The sequence below is a fragment of the Stenella coeruleoalba genome, assembly GCF_951394435.1.
Source record: "Stenella coeruleoalba genome assembly, chromosome: 7".
Classification (NCBI taxonomy): Eukaryota; Metazoa; Chordata; class Mammalia; order Artiodactyla; family Delphinidae; genus Stenella; species Stenella coeruleoalba.
Window position 1 is genome coordinate 121089465 of NC_137153.1, and position 16666 is coordinate 121106130.

At 63.7% G+C, this 16666-nt stretch overlaps 1 protein-coding gene across 1 annotated transcript in view; it reads left to right on the forward strand.

The window, feature by feature from the left end:
- The first annotated feature begins 3380 nt into the window (after positions 1-3380).
- Positions 3381-16666, forward strand: part of KCNT1 (potassium sodium-activated channel subfamily T member 1) — a 70466-nt gene continuing 57180 nt past the window's right edge. The window contains exons 1-2 of the mRNA XM_079926727.1: positions 3381-4024; positions 14799-14957. Of these exons, the coding sequence (XP_079782853.1) occupies positions 3915-4024; positions 14799-14957 (269 nt within the window). The 5' untranslated portion in view covers positions 3381-3914. The remainder of the gene's footprint in view (positions 4025-14798; positions 14958-16666) is intronic.

Consider the following 16666-nt stretch of genomic DNA (forward strand, 5'->3'; position numbering starts at 1 on the left):
TGCGCCCCGCCCCGCGCAGGCCGTCCTGCAGCCCCTCCCCCTCACGTGCACTCGGCCCACCCCCACGTGCTTCCCGCCCAGGCAGCACCTGGCCCGCCCCCACGCGCGCCCTGCCCCCACGCGCCCCGCCTCCCTCACATGCGCTCTGCCCCGCCCCACGCCCGCGTGCAGTGAAGCTCCGCTCGCCGAGAAGTTGCCAGAAAGAAGCGGCGGCTGGGGTAGGTGGTCAGAGTAGGTGGGCTTCTTCCACCCTTTCCGGGTGGTCGGCGCAGCTCCCGCTCAGTGGGGTCTCCCCTCAGCTACCCACCGCGGGCGCCCCCGGGTGCCAGCCCCGAGCTGGGCGCTACCCTCAAGGGTCTCACGACTGGGGGGGCCAAGTAGACTACGAATCTGTGGAGGGAGGGGCAGGAGGGTGTCCTCAGGGCGAGGTGGTTTTCAGGAGCGAGCTGGGCAGCGTCCCAAGCAGGAAAGAACGCGAGCCCAGGCGGTTCCCTGGGCTGGCACGTGGGTGAGGTGGGCAGGTAGGATCCCCTGTGTGGCAGGAGGAGTTGGACTTACCTGAGCGCAGAGGGGCCGGGGAGCTACAGGTGTGGGAGGAGAAGGTTTCAGGATCAGTGTGGCCCGTGGGGGACGTTGAGGCCCAGGTAGGGGAGCTAAGATGGGAGCGGGGAGGCTGGTCAGCCAAGATCTATGGGACTCCGGCCGGTTCAGGATGGGCAGAGGGCCCCACCTGCCTCTGAGGGCCTGCCCGTCCCCCAGATGGCATCTCTTGCAGGGGAAGCTCTGCCTAAGCCAGTGCCACCGCCCACTCAGGAGCGAGGAGGCTTGCAGGCGCCTCCCAGCCTTGTCTCCGATCCCACGCACCCTCTCTGTGCCTTCCCGAGCACCCGGGCTTGCCTGAAGGCTGGCTGGCCTTCCTGCCTCTCCCACCCCTGCCACCTGCCTGCCCCAGGCCCGGACCTTCATTCTCGGGGCTGAGCCCTGGCTCTGCCCTCACACAGGCCTTCGCTCCTGCTCTCCCTCCCCGCCCCCCACCTCCAGATGCAGACTCACTCCACGAAGCCCCCGTCTCCAGCAGCTTCTGGGCGGGGAGCTCCCCAAACACCTCACTCTGCCCGCTTTTGGTGCACAGTGTGAGTGGTTCCAGGTCTGTGCGCACCTCGCCGGGTCCCCAGGGGCCGTCCCAGTGCTGGACATGAAGCCCACTGGGGCTTTGTTGGAGGAGTGATGGAAGGAAGGGAGGGAGGAAGGGGAAAGTGGAGACTGGTCCTTTTTCAGAGAGGTGGTCCTTTTTCAGAGAAGTGGACCTTTAAGGGGAGGGGAGGATACTAAAGCTCTATTTCAGTCAGGAGGACTTCAGAGCAGTGCTGTGGGCTGTTGTGGGCGTGGGGGGCAGTTGCTGGGCGAGTTCACAGGGAAGCGAGGCAAGAGGGAGCTGGGGCAGGTGTCACTGCGGTGGTCAAAGTGCGCCCCAGGTGCTGGGCCTGGGACGGAACCAGGTGACAGAGCAGAGCCCCTGCCCCCCGGGAAGCAGGAAACCTGTCTCCAACCGAGGAGGGGCTCAGGCCTGCAGGTGGGCGTCCTGGGGTGGGGCTTTGGGCGGCGGGAGCACCCAGAGATGGGCGAAGTGCAGCCGTGGGAGGTCCTGCCACTTGAGGGCCTGGGCCCACGTCTCCACTCTGCTCAGCTGAGTCCTGAAGGTGGCATGGGGGAGGGGCCGGCCAGCCCAGGCTGGGGCCGCAGGTCAGATGCTGGGGGACTGGCGGGGGCGGTAACATGTTGCACGTGGAGTCAGGCCATGCAGGAGAGGCGGCAGAACCCCAGGAGGCCGGGCCTGGGATAAAGGGAGGGCTGGGCAGGGGACAGAAGTCGCCTCGCGATCGAGGGTGATGCTGTGAGGATGGGTGGGCGGGAGATCAGGTTGGGGAGCCAGGAGGCCAGGGCCCATGTGCTAGGCCCGCACTCCCGACAGAAGGGGGCGCTCCAGGGCCTCTGCTGTCCAGTCCTGCGCAGCCCACAGCCTGGCTTCTGTGTTGAGTCCAGGGAAGGCTGGGGATGGCCGGTTCTGCCAGCACGTACGGCCCGGCATTTACGGGAGGTGCGAGAAGCCCGGCTCCTTGCCCTGGGAGGGTCCCCCGTGCCCAAGAGAGGGCAGTGCCAGGGCAGACCCCGCAGAGCATGTTGGCCCGGGTGTCCAGGGGCACAGTGGGGGCTTTGGCGGAGAGATCCCATCTGCTGGGCTGCCTTGCTGGAGCAGGTGGGCTGGAAGCCAGGGCCTGGGGCTCTCTCCCCTTCCTGCTCCTGGCTGGGGAGGGATGGACACGCCATTGTTCTAGGGGCTTGGCTCCTACTTGGTAGAGAGGGGCCAAGTTTTGGTTTCTCTGAAGCTCTCAGGAATGTTACCGGGCTTGCCAGAGTTTCCCGTCACTGACAGCATGCCAGTCATCTCGTGGACCAGCCAGCCAGAGGGCACCTCCAAGGGGCCCGCAAGACGGACACACCCTGGCAGGAGTCCTGGGGGAGGGCAGAGACCTGCTGGGGGCCAGGGGCGGGTGGCACTCTTGCAGCAGCATCCTCCTCTCAGGAGGAAGTAGGGAAAGTGCCCAAGAGGTAAGACTGAGGATGAGCCTGGGGACAGGCTGCACTCCTTCTGGGGACTTGGGGGCAAGCCATGCCTTTGCCAAGTTCACACACACGCGCGCACACGCGCACACACAGCATCTGTTCAGCTTGCTGTTTTCTGGAAGTAAACAGGGATGGGACTTGAGACTCCTGCAGATGTCAGGATCACGAAGTACATGCCATGCACCCTCCAAATCAGCTGGCCCAGCTCCGCCCTGACAGCCCCTGCACTGACCACCCCGCTGTGGGTGGCTGGGTTGGTGCCCCAGGCCGTGAGGTGAGATGAGCTGCGCGGGTGATGCTGGCTCAGCTCCCCCACCCCCGCCTGACGCCGCAGTCCCTCGCCGTTCTTTGGGAGACGCCTTCCTTCGCTGTCTATTCCTCTGTGTTTCCGCCACGCTTATGGTTCAGTGAGGGTCAGGCCAGCACTGGGGACAGAATAGAGGGTTCTACCTGCGGGGGCGGGGAGCAGCTGAGCCAGGGTGGCAGTGTGAGCGTGTGGGGCCCTCCAGCGGATCGCCCCGCTTCCTGGATGCCTTCCTTTGGGTCGTGGGGTTGCAGCAGGCTGCGGGCCCTCCTCTGCCTGTTTGCCAGGTGCTCCGTGTGGGGCTGCGGCGAGAGCAGAGCAGGGCGGCCGCGCGCCGCAGAGGTGCCGGCGGCGGCAGGTGGCAGCGCGCAATCACTCCTGCCTCCAGGGGTCCGACCTCCCTTCCTTCTCCGGGCCCAGCGGCCTCCCAGGTGTGCCGCGAGGACGGACAGACGGGGTCTGGGTGCAGGCCTCTGCAGGAGTGACAGGTGCCGTGGGGGGATGGGGGTGGGGCAGGTGCTGATCGGCCGCCCCTCCCAGCGGCTCAGAGCGAGGGCAGGATCGAGCAGCGCAGGCGCCATCGCCGATGCTCGCGCTTTAAACAGGAAGCGCCCAGAGGCCCCCAGCTCTCTCGGAGCCCCTCCCACCATGCACCCCTGCCCCTGGGGGCGCTCTTAGGGTTTTCTAGCCTTCGAAGAGCCTCTGTCCGGTTTCCCGGGATTACGGGGGCGCCGAGCGTCGCGATGGAGACGGGTCCCCGGGGTGGGATGCGGGCGGTCCGCCACACCGTCCCCAGCCTGGTTCCCGACGCGGCCGGCAGGGGGCGCTCCAGCACAGGCGCCGGAACCGACCCTGGAACAGGCTCTTTTTTCCCACCCCCACCGTAACCAGAGAAAAGTGTTTCAGGGCAAAGCGGGGGAAGAAGTCGCCAATCGCTCCCGACTCGTTTGCTCCTCGGCTCCGAGTCGCAGCCGCCGCCAGCCCAATGCCGCTCCCGGACGGGGCGCACAGCCCGGGGGGTGTTTACAGGGGGGCGCGCGGCGGGGGCCACACCAACCGGACCTTCGTGTTCGACGACGGCCGATGCGCCGCCAGGTACGGTCTGCAGTGCCCTCCCCCACGTGGAGGGACCCCGGACGGGGCTCGTGCCACCCCAGGGCCCCTCATCCTCAAATCCCCACTTCCCAGGACTACCTGCTCCCCAGGACCCTGGAGCGTGGGGAGCTTGGGGAACAGGGGTGCCCTTCAGGACCCGGTCGCAGTGAGGCGAGCCCTTACTCAGATGACCAGCAGGTGGCCAGAGTGTGGCCATTCTTACCTGCGGGGCTGTGAGCATCTCCCAGGCACCACGAGGCGCAGACCCTGCGGGCAGGAAGCTGGAGTGCCTGGCATGCCAGAGGGGCCAGGTGCTGTGCTGGTCTCCCAGCCCCGTCTCTGGTCAAGCCTGGGGGAGGAGCCAGTGGGGGTGGCAGCGCTGTACCCAGCGAGGCACAGGGGCCAGGTTCCCCCAGGTAGAAGTGGGTTTTCAAGGGCAGCTCCTCCTAAGGGCCTTGTTTGGGGTGTGGGGTGCAGGTGGGCTGTCAGATGAAGGGCAGGAGTCCTGGGTTCTAGTCGCTTGGTGATTTTCGGCTGGTCACTTGTCTTTCAGGGTCCCTGCTTATTCATCTGTGTGAGGAGAGAATTAACTAACAGGGGCTTCCAGGTGGCCTGGGAGCCGACCTTCCCTGTGCAGTGTCCCACGATGCCACGAAGCTCCTGCCTGTCCAGGTGACTGGCACAGAGGGCACCGTGCCAGTGGGCGTCCCAGGAAGGGCAGAGCGGTGACAATCCCGACGGGGGTTTGCCCCAGGGCCCTGTCCTAGGGGCGCCCTCCCCACCCCACCAGCCCCAGAGGACAGGCACACACGTCTGCCCCTCACCCTGCACCAGGAGCCAGACTCCAGGTCACCCACAGCCGCTGCCCTGTGTGTGACCCTCCCTGGCTGGGCAGAACCTTGGACTCTGGGTCCCGCTCGGTCAGCTGTTCTAAGGCCGGAGAAGGGGTGGATGCTGGGGTTCAAGGCCAGGTGCTCCGGCTGTTTCCCTGTGGGATTTGGCTTCCCAGCTTGCCAAGTGAGTGGTGGAGCGAATGGTCTTTAAGGGCCGTTCCTGGTGAGGGACCAGGACCGGAAGGGGAAGCTTCCAGCCACATGTCAAGGGTCAGGGCGGTCCCTTTGCAGGGACAGCGCAGGCCTGGCACCCGTGGGGTCCTAGGGGCACAGCTTTGGGTGAGAGGCAGGGGCCCTGAGAGCAGGCTGTGCAGGTGGCATCCTTGGGAAGTGGAGTTCACCCCGTGAGGTGGGCACAGCCTGGACCTCCCTCGGGCTGCCCTGAGGGATCAACCAGGTGGCGTCTGTCAGGCACAGAATAAGTGACCAGAGAGGGGTCTTGTGACGTGGTCCGGATGCCCCTCTGCCCATCTCCCTGCTTGGACAGGTGTCACCCATCTTTCTGACGACCCGTGTCCAGTGCCCCTGCCCTACTTGACTGCCTGCTGCAGGCGAGGTAGGGGCTCGGTCCCCCAGACGGCTCCGCGTCCGCAGGGACAGCGCTCCTCTCCCCTGGTCGGAGCTGACCTCTGACCCTGCAGTGATTTGCCGTCATGCTTCAGACACGTGTGGAGTGGCTGCCAGGGCCAAGGGTATGTCAGGCAGGCTGGGTAGGGACCCCACCGCCTGCCCAGAGCAGGGGAGACTGGCTGAGAGGGGAGCCTGGCTGGGGTGGGGTGGGGCAGCGGAGGCCAAGGCTGGCAGCTCAGGGGGCTGGGCTTTAGCTTGGAGAGGGAAGACCCCGTGTAGGTGTGTGAGGATCCAGGGAGGGCTGGGCAGGGGAGCTCGAGGGGAGCTTGGTGGAGCTCGAGGGGTGGATTCCCGCACCAGGCTTCACAGCAGGGTCAGCCCTGTAAACCAGAGTCCTAGCTTTGCACCTTCCCACTGGAACCTCCTGGTCCCCCGACAGCCCTGCCTACCCAGGGCCAGCATGGGACCCTCTGGGCCCCAAGGGTGGAAGGCGCAGATCTAGGGCTGGCATCCCGCCAGGGTGCATGTCTGGCTGGAGGTCACGGCCAGCCCTCCCGGCCCATATTAGGGAGCGGTGCCTGCGGGGCAGCAGGAAGTGGCCCAGGGTCTGTGGGAAAAGGTTCCCAAGGCCCGAGGTGCAGGCCAGTCTTGTCCGGCAGGAGGGACAGCTTCCTGGTCTGGGGGCCAGAGGGAACTTGGGGGTCGCCTTCGGCCCGGGGTGGCTACGGCCACAGCTCGGGAGGACGGAGGTGAGTGAGCAGGGATGGGGTGGGGCACCCGCTCGGAGCTCGGCTTGTGTCCAGCGCGGGTCCATGGGTGCCATCTGTGCGCTCGTGCGGGCTCCGTCCACCGTTCCCACGGGCGTCCCAGCCTGTCCGTGTGTCTGACTAACCCCGGGTTTCCTGGCACGACCCTGCTTCGGCAGGAGTCGTGCTGTGTTAGGGGGTTTCGTGACTGAATCATGAACTCTGCCCTGAGGCTTCTCCTTCCGTCCCCGAGGATGTGGGGATTTGCAGGCTGTGCCCGGGTGTGTGGAGCCCCTGGGTGGAGCCCCGAGGTGGGTGCTGGCCCAGGGGCAGCGCCTGATGACACGGGCGGTTTTAAAGGAGTCGTGGGAACTCTGTGGGCTGTGTGTGCGGATGGGCCACCCATGTTCACCAAAACCTCTTCCTCCTACCGTGCTCGGGGATGGGGAGGCCTGGCCCGTAGCCGAGGCCCGTACTAGACGCTGGCAAGTTTAAACCATTTGCAGAGGACGAAGCAGGGTCAGTAGGCCAGCTCCGGGCTGGGGTTCCTGGAAAGGCCTTTCCCAAGAGGTCTGCTCTGCGATTTAGACTTCCCACAGGGGGTGTGTTCAGGGGTCCCTTGTGCAGTCTCTCTGGCTGTGGCCAGCTTGTCCTGCATGGGGCAGTGAGCCCTGGAGGCCACCCTGCAGTGCCAGCCTTGCGGGCCTGGGATGCTGCCCTGCACGTTGACGATGACGTGACCAGAAACCCCCCTCCTGCCCATAGGACAGCCTCCCGCCCCGGGGGAGGCCCCACGTGAGCCTTCAGCCGTCTTCACAGAGACCCTGGCTGCTGGGCTAGAGGTTGCTGCTGGACACCTCTCGGCAGGTGTCTGATCTTGGGAAGAGCTCCGAGTCTTAAATCAGGGACGGAGGCCCCAGGTGCCAGGCGAGTGCGGAATTTCACCCCATCTGGCAGACATGGGGGCCCCCAGGGTGTTGGGAGAGGTGACCCTGGAGGTACTGGCAGATGTCACAGGACAAAGGACAGGGAGACCAGCCGGGGAGCTGGATTCTCTGGGACGTGAGGCTCTAAGGAGAGGGACCTGCCGGGTGTGCGGTGTGGGCAGGGTGTCCCCACCTGGGCCTCAGCTTCCAGGCAGGGCCCAGAGCGCCCCTGCAGGCTGTGCCAGCCCTTGGAGCCTGGTGGCTGAGCAGGGCCACGGTGGTGCCCAGTCCCACGGCTGTGGGGGTGGGGCACACAGGGCAGCCTTCTGCCTCAGCCCCCCGCAGCTCGGCCCAGGCCTCCCCCGGCACCTCCCAGTGGCCGCCACGCACCCAGCCTGGGGGTGTGCACCCAGGGGGTGAGCGCTGGGTGTGCCATCTGGACGTGGGCTCGCTGCCCGGCACTGAGGGCCCCGGGCACACCGCGTCCCCCGCAGGGCGTGCAGCATGGGCTCTCCCCAGAGGTGTATCCAAGCGCAGGTGGGCGGCCGGGAGGGTGGGAACTGCGATCCCCGTGGCTTCTGCCTCCCCTGTGTCTGGGGGCGGGCCCACGGCTTGGGGAAGGCCCGGGGTGGGGATGGCGCCCCCGTGGCCACGCCCAAGGCCCCGTGGCCACACGGCCACCGGGCCCCTCCTCGCTGTCCTCTGGGCTGGCTTTGTGCCGGGGGGAGCTGCCATGAAGTGTCTGTTTCGATAGCTTTCCAGCTTGAATTTGGCACGACGACGACGTGTTCTGAGCTTCCCCTCTGGGATCTGATGCAGCTCGGAGACGGCGGCGAGCAGCCGTCCACGGCGTTGACTCAAAGGCTCCTCGCCGAGGGAGAGGGTGGTCCTCCCCAGATGTGCACCCCGCCAGCTCTAGGCGGCTTGAGCAGCTTGGCCTTTTTATTATGGTGGGTGTCGCGGTCAGCACAGGGATTCGGCGGTTTTCTGCTTCCGCGGGCACCCAGCCCAGCGCTCGACTGACGGCTCCCCGACCCTGGTGGTGCTGTGACGTCTGCAGGACTCCCCTGCGGGGCACTGGGCAGGGATGCGTGCGCATGCGTGTGCACGCAGGCACGCACGGGTCCATGCGCACCCACGCATGTGCACGCACGTGCACACATCCCCCATCCCTCTGTCAGTCGTAGGTCTCCAGTTTCCTTGGAAATTTTGAACCGAGGGTGAGCTACTGAAGGATGCGTCTGAGGGGAGAGCGCGCGTCTTTGAGCCTGAGGGGGTGTCCCTCAGTCCTGCTCCGGGTTGGCTTGAGCATTGCAAGCAATCTGGACTCCTTTATAAAGGAGCCTTGGGGGGAGAAGGGACATTTCGCCAGGATGTCATATGCCCTTCCTCCCCAGAGACCGGCCCGTGGCTGGGCCCAGGACAAGGGCTGGGGCTGCGGCTGCAGCCTGGTGATGCGTGGGGAGAGGAAGGTCGTCCTGGCGCTTCTCACGTCCAGTAACTCAAGCCTTGCTCGGTACGTCTCCTGGTGTAGCAGCAAGGTTGAGGCACAGCCCTTAGCTCACCGTTCGCCACCCCCACACCCGCCGAGCTGTCACTGTGCGGTGGGGACATCCTGCACAGCTGGTATGAGCCAGGCAGCTAGAGAAAGCCCCGTCTCACTGGGCTCCTCTCCGAGCAGATTGTTTCGTTTTTAACCTAAACGGGATCCTTTGAGAGGGCTGCTCTTTTGTAGAGACGTGTCCACTCGGGTCACTGGGACCTGCGTGTTCACAGCGCAGCAAGTCCTGCGTAGCACACGTCCGGGCCTTCTGCAGGGTCATCGTGAAGCTAGGGTCTGTGCCCAGCGTCCTAGGCACAGAGGAGGGTGTCCCAGCTGGAGTCTCGGGGTCAGAGAGTCCCCCCCCCGCCATCATGGTACTTGCTGGGCTGTCTCTCTAGTGGCCGGGGAGGCAGCAGGTCCTTCACGTGTGTGTCAGTTGACTTTTTTGTTTTGTTTTCTCTTCTTTGAGCTGCTGTTCGTTCGTCCTTTGCCTCCTCCTGCCTGTCTGTCTTTCCTGCGTGACTTGCAGGCATCCTTGCACCGACCTGATTTCTGTCACTGTTCTTCCGTTTCATCAGCGTGTCTTTAAATAAAAGCGTCTTGTTCCCACGTGGAAGCATTGATACGTCTGTCCTGCTGAACAAGAAGCTTCTGGACCCCACGCATCTTTGCCCTGCATTCTCTTCCAGGCTCCTCCTCGTTTGGGGGCTGTGAGCTGGGGTCTTTCTTTCGCTGACGGAAGGCCCGCGGCCGGGTGGCGTAGCCACTGAGAGCACCTGAGCTCCGGCACTGGCCCTGCCCAGGTAGCTGAGTTACTTCAGTTCTGTGGCGTCTGTTTCCCCGTCAGCAAACTGGGGGGACGCCATTCCCACCACACAGGATGTTGTGAGCCTCCCGTGAGAGGCCCTGAGGATGGGTTGGGCTGCTCTCATTCCAACAGCAGCACTGACTTACTGATGTCCCTCCCGAGGCCTCCTTTCTCTCCTGAATTCCCTTGCTCTGTGTTCTCTCTCGTACCAAGCCCTAGAGATCCCGTTGCTGGAGCTGTAAATTAGCCCTGACAGCTGGCAAGGCCCGTCCCTTCTCTGTTTTCCTCTTACACTTGTCCTGGCAGGTCTCGCATATTTGTCCTTCAGCGGGAATCTCGGAAACAGGTTCTGAGAAGATGCGTGTGTGCATTGGCGGGAGCTCATCAGCTTTGCCTCTTCCCCTGGAGGAGGGTTGCTGAGCTCTGGGAGCACGACCCCCTCCTGCCGTCGGTGAGAGCGCCGGAGAGCGGTGGGCCGTTGCTCTGAGTGGTCCTGGAGGCCGGTGGCAAGTGGGGCCCCGGTTCCTGAGTTCGCACGGCTGCCGTGAGCAGGCCCTCCCTCCCGTGATGCTGCCTTGTCGCTCCTGCCTTGGGTTTGTGTGACCCCGTTAGATGCTCTCATTTGTTCTAATAGGTTTCAACTGATCTTCTTGGGTTTTCCTGGCAAACGGTGATGCCTGCTGCAGACAGTGAGAGCCCCATCTCTTCCTTCTCTTACTCTTTGCTTCGTCTCAGTGGGAGCCGAGGACGCCCATCGTGGTGGGCAGACTCTTGTGTTCCCAACTGGAGCGGGAATGCCTCCAGGATTCCACCATTGCCTGGATTTTTTTTGGTTGTTGTTAATCAAATTAGGAACATCTCCCCCTATATCTAATGTATTAGTGGGTTTGGGGGTCTTAACAAATCTTTTTTCTGCATCTACTCACAAGATCATATGGATTTTCTCCTTTAATTTCTTTTTTTTAAATAAATTTATTTATTTAGTTTTGGCTGCATTGGGTCTTCGTTGCTACGTGTGGGCTTTCTCTAGTTGCGGCGAGCAGGGGCTACTCTTTGTTGCGGTGCGCGGGCTTCTCATTGCGGTGGCTTCTCTTGTTGCAGAGCACAGGCTCTAGGCGCACGGGCTTCAGTAGTTGTGGCTCGCGAGCTCTAGAGCGCAGGCTCAGTAGTTGTGGCGCACGGGCTTAGTTGCTCCACGGCGCGTGGGATATTCCCGGACCAGGGATCGAACCCGTGTCCCCTGCATGGCAGGCGGATCCTTAACCATTGCGCCACCAGGGAAGCCCTCCTTTAGTTTCTTTGCGTGGTGAAGTATGTTGCACTCTTTTTTAGATAAATCCTGTCTGGTATTGCTGGTGCGGTGTTGTTATGCACTACTGCGTTCCATTTAGTAACAGTTTCCTTAGGATTTTTGCACCTAGAGTATTAAGGGAGATTGTCTCCTGTATACGTTGGTGTTGTCTGCACTTGATTTGGGTGATGGGATTAGGAGAATAAGCAAAGTCGCTTCTGTTTCTGAGCTTTGGAATGGTTTGACTGAGGTGGCGGAACTTGTGCGACTACTGGGGCCTGGGGCCTTTGGCCGGAGAAGCAGGTTTTTGACCACTTTACCCTCCTCAGCTGTGCTTGACTCCTTGACCACCAAGGGGGCGGATTTGGGAGGGAAGGGAAGCAGGAGTCCTGGCCCTCAGAGGGGTTCCCCTTGGCCGCCTGTAGGCAGTGCAGCTGCTGGTAAACAGGACGGCCCCATATCAGGTGTACCTGGCTTCCCCACGCCCCACTTTGTGGGCCTCTTCCTAGGCTGTGTGAGCCCAGAGGTCCTCACCTCCCGTCGGAGGGACGGGGAGTCCTGGCTGCACGCGGGGTTCTGAGGATTCTGTGCCACATGCTGCATTCGCAGTGCCTGGCACACGGCTGGCCCTGGGTGCTGGGGCCCTGGCTCTCCCTCCCCTGGGCCCGGAGGGTCAGGGCGCGCGAGCACGTGTGCACCAAACTGGGAGATGACTTCCCGCCGTGTGTGCCGGGTGTTGGTTTCCTTTCTCCTCCTTAGCCTCCCTTGTTGGATCCCGTAGGTCGGCATCCGAGTCTAAGCCCCCAGAGGGGCCTCCGGCCAAGCTGGGGAGACCGTGATGGGGAGCTGGCCATCCCAGGAACCTGACGCCTGGGGTCAGACCCTTCGTCCACTGGAATTTGGCCAAACTGCTAGCTCACCAGCCCCAGATTAAAAACTGACGTGGATTACGCACCCGTGTGCTGGATACCACGCTGCACAGCTCAACCTTGCTGTCTCCTTACATCTTCACGGTCACCTGCTAAAGGTAGACGGCGTCAGGGTGTTCATCTACAGATGAGGGAACTGAGGCTCAGGGAGGTGCAGTGACTTTCATGGGGCCACCCAGCATGGACTCATGGGGCAGGAGCGAGCCCGCTCAGTCATCAGGACCCTTGGTGGCTCCCCGGGCCTGCGGGTTTACGCCGACGGGCCCTGAGTCCCCAAGGCCTCGCCTGGGAGGGGGCTGCTCTGCCCTGGCTCGGCAGGGGTTGGTGAGTCGCACAGATGAAGTTCCATGCTTGTCCTGAGGGCGAGCTAGGGCCGGGGAGACGGACGCCTTCTTTATGCCACCGGAGCACTGAGTTCTCATAGAAATCGGCCGTTCTTCCATGTGGCCAGCACACAGAACAGAAAGGGTAATGGGCGTGGTTTGGGGGTCCCAGACTTCCTCCCGGCCCCTCTGGGCCCGCAGGGAAGAGGGAGTGGGAAGGAGAGACGAGGAGGTCGAGGTGGGGCCCTGCTTTCGCCCCACCTGGACCATCTCAGCTCTGAGGCGGATGGGACCCCCCACACTCCCGCATGCCCAAGAGCTCTCAGCGACACAAGGCTTTGGGCTCGGAGACAGGCCTCAGCCCGCCCCCTCCCTCCTGCAAGCGGCACCGTTCCCGGAGACCTGGGGCCCTGGTTCTCGGCCAGCACAACAAACACTCAGGTTCATGTGGGCTTTCGGCTCCGCTGGTGCAACGAGGCAGGATGCCAGGAGGCCTGTGGGGCATCTGCTCTGCACCGTGTGCTCACTCCAGTGTCCAGTGTCCCAGCAGCACCGTCAGGGAAGAAGGGCAGCGTCCCCCCTCATCCTCCCCAGGCCACAGCGTGTGGGCAGGGGCCTGGCCTTCTGACTCCTCGTGCACTTCCTACCCCTGCTGTGTCCCCCTGCAGCAAACAGCGGCCCTGGGTTCCGAGCGCTTCCACGGGCCCTGCCGTGTCCGGGCCTTGAGGCCAGGAGAGAAAACCCAAAGCAGGTCCGAGTGGGGAGGGGGTCAGAGGCAGCCACGCCCGGGGAGCTGCAGCCTCTTGGGGTTCTGCCATTGAAAGGGGCTTTCGGCAAGAAAGGGGCAAAAGCAAGAAGACGCAGCCCCCAACCTCGGCCCGTGTGGCTCCCCCGCCTGCGTGCCCCTACCCACGGCCCCACCAGCTTGTGACTAAGGAAAAACATGCAGCCACGCTGATGCAATTAAGGAAATGTTATTTCTCGAATGCTGCCAGATCCTCGGGGTTGACCCCGGGACCCGGGAGGACGGCACGCAGGCGTGTTGGGCCCACGTGGTCTCTCGCAGCCTTGGCCTGGGACGGTCGTTGAGCAGCTCCCGCTGGCCGTGGGATGGGGGGCTGATGCCTGCTGCTCGTCCAGGGGGTCGGGAGGCATGGGCCAGGCCCTCGGTGGGGGCCCAGGGAATGTGTCTGCCCTTCCCAGGTTGGGGAGGGCGAGGAGGGGTCCATAGTGCCCACCCGCCCGCGTGGACCTCGTGCTCCAGGTGAGTGGCCCTGGCCTCCCAGCCTCTCGTGCAGCCTGCCCGTGGTTTTTCAGCGTGGGAGTGAGTGTGGTCAGCAGACCCCTGCACCTGCCCAGAGGCTGAGCTGGGCTCCTCCGTCCTCCTCCTGTCCCTTGGGGGGACGGGCTTGACAGTGGGGAGAACCCACCTCCCCCCCGCCCCAACTCATCTGCCCTGCCTCCTGTGGTGACTGAGAAGGGGCCCAGGAGGCCATTCCCAGGTCCACCACTAAAGGGTCACAGCTGATGTGCTGCTCCCCCGACCCTGGGGTCTTGGCTCTTAGAAGAGAGAGTGAGGGCTCAGCCTAGTGGGCAGAGGCTGCGGGGAGATATTATAACTCCTGCCTCCCCACCGGTGTCCCACCGGGCGCTGAGGGGCAGCACCTAGGTGTGGCCTTGGGCTGGACTCAACCTGGAAGGTCAGGTGGTTGCCAGAGGGCCGGGGGTCCCCGGGGTCTGACCTGACTCCCACTTGCGCTGGTGGCCGGGGCCTCTGAGAATCCCCACTAGTTAACTAGTTACCGACGTGCAGCTGCCCTGCTGCATCCGGCACCCTGTGTTGTGGCGGGGCTCCAGGGGTAGCTAGTGAGCCTCTGACTTGGAGGGCAGAGGGGGCCTGTTGTGATGTCCAGAGGGCCCTGGGGGCTGCTGCCCTGGACGCTGGAAACTGGGAGCCTCGCTGCGTGAGGGTAACTGCAGCCAGAGCTCACCTGGGTGTGGGGATGGGGGCAGGAAAGGGGGAGGAGCCCCGGAAGACGAGTGTCGGTGCCCCAGGAGGCTGCAGACCGCCAGGGACCCTCCCGGTTTACCGGGTGTGACCCCTGCTCTACCACTGCCCGGTGATTGGGACAGGGGTCTCTGTGGCCTCAGAATCCTGGTGACACTGGGCAAAGGGACAGCTAGGGGCTCAGAGGGATCCCGCCCTCCCCTGCTGACACCCCCTGGCAGGCTCTGATCCGAGCTGAGCTGCTCGGCCCCAGGGAGGCCGCAGATGAGGGCCTCTTCTTAAGCCTCCTGGTCACTTCCCCCGAGCCCAGCAGCCTGAGGGTCTGGAAGGGGGTCTTTGAGGGGGAGCTAGGTGTCCTGGGCCCTGAGGGAGGCTGAGCAGCCGGCTTTGGCAAAGTCTGCGTGGGGGGAGCCGGGAGGGCTTCCACGGCCCCCGCGGCATCGGGGGTGGTGTGAGCGCCTAACCCTGCCATCGGCAGTGGTGGACCTCCCCAACGCCCTGGAGGTGCTTTGTTCCGAGTGGGCCGCGCAGCCCGGCAGCAGCTGTGGGCGCAGCGGCGGGGCTGTGCTGCGCGGCCAGGCGCGTGGGGGGACGGGGCGGGCCGGGGGCGGCGGGGCGCGCGGGCCGGGGGCGGGGGGCCCGGGGGCGGCGGGGCCGGTGGGGGCTGTGCTGGCCGGGGGCCGCCCTGCGCGCCGAGCGCGGGCGCAGGCTGAGGGGGCGCTGGCGTGTGCCCGCAGGCAGCCCGGCGCCGGGGACGGCGGCCGCGGGGACGGCGCGCTCCTGGACACCGCCAGCCTCAAGATGAGCGACCTGGACTCGGAGCTCGTGCCCTTGCCACCGCGGTACCGCTTCCGGGACCTGCTGCTGGGCGACCAGTCCTTCCAGAACGACGACAGGTAGGGCGGGGGTCGGCGCGCGGAGTTGTCCGTGGTGCTGAAGGCCGCCGCTGCGCCCGCGCTGCCTGGGGCCCGCGCCCTTCAACTTTCCCGGGTTTCCGGGACCCGGAGAAGTTGGGGGGTGGGGAGGGTGGGAAGCATTTTCCCGGGAGGAGCCTGGACGATGGGACGGGAGGCTCTGTGCTGGGGAGTCCCAGAGACCAATCCCCGGGCCAGCCTCCCCGGCTCTGCCCACAGGCCCCCAGTCCCGCTGGCAGCTCTGCTGATTTTGGGCACAAGCCAGGGCCGGAAGCGCCACGTGGCGAAGCCCCGCAGGCTGGCTGAGGGCTGGCGTCCTCCAGACGCTGGCTGTGGTCATTTATTATTAATTAAGGGAGCTCATGTTGTGGTCACTTACCAGGGATGACAACGTGCCCTCACCTCGGATTCTCCTGGGGGCACAAAGCAAAATGAACTTGAGTCTTTCGGCAAAGCACCCGCAAAACGAGCCCTTGGAAATAATTCATGTGCTGAGGAGGCTGGCAGGAAGCTGGGAGGAATGTTGCTTTTCTCTGCCCTTTCCCCAAATAGCTGTCTCAGTAAACACCCAGCACCATAGCTCCGTCAGCCTCGGGGGAAGTTCTTTATGCGTGCAGGGCCTCACGCTGGAGCCTGTGGGACTTCGGACCAGAACCACTTCCCTTGCAGTGTGTTGGGGGAGGGGCCCCGGTATCTGCGGGTCTCCTTCCCCACCAAGCCCTGAACTGGGCTCGTGAATCTGCAGTTGTCCCAACAGTGCAATTATTCAAGTTAGCACATGAAGTCCGTGAGGTTGAAATCCGTCAGGGCACAGATCAGGCTCTCAGAATAATCCACTGCTGCGGCTGCAGCTGGGAAAGAAATCGTGCTTGTGGAGGAGGCCAGTATGTAAGGACTGTGTGTGAGACTTGTGGAAAGTGAGTTTAAAATCCATTCTGCCTGCCGGAAACAGAATATCCTTCCAGACCTCCCATAGCATTCAGCTGCATTCTCCAGGTGGAATCAGGAGGAGAGGTGGAACCCAAGGGCTTCACCCACATAGAACCAAGGGTGCAAACCCAGCAGAGGGGCACATGAAGGCCGTGTAGTTTTATCTTGTCGGACTGAGTACTGTGGTAATAGGTAAACCCACCCGAAAACACACGCCCCGGTGAAGAGTTCGCTTAGCTATCTGGGTGGGCAGCGGCAGAGGAGGGCAAGGCTGAGCACTTCTCTAAGCCAGACGTGAGCTCAGCACCTTCCTGAGTCAGCACCAGGAAGCACCAGCCTGCTCCGCCGGGACTTGATTAATTCTCGATAACAGCAGCCCCAGAGGTTCTTTCATAGGCGGGCAGGAAACGGCATCCACCTCCCCGAGTGGGCCTGGGGCCTCCAGATGCTCCAGAAACGCCAGTGACTGCAGCTGATGTAACTGCAGTGGCGCATCCCTTAGATTCTAGGAGTGGATGGCAGGTCCTTGCCGGCAGTCAAGGGCGGCGTGTGTCTGCCTGGAGGGAACTGTCCCTGTCCCCTGGGAAATGGGAAGCTGGCACTGAATCCTCCACCGTGCTCTGGACCCTGTGGCTTGGCGGGGGGGCGGGGGGGTGGTTATTGTGGTAAAATATAGGTAGTTTAGGTAAAAATATAGTAAAAAAACCTAAAGTATGAAGTGACATTTAGCACATATACATCATCACCACTATGTAGTTCCA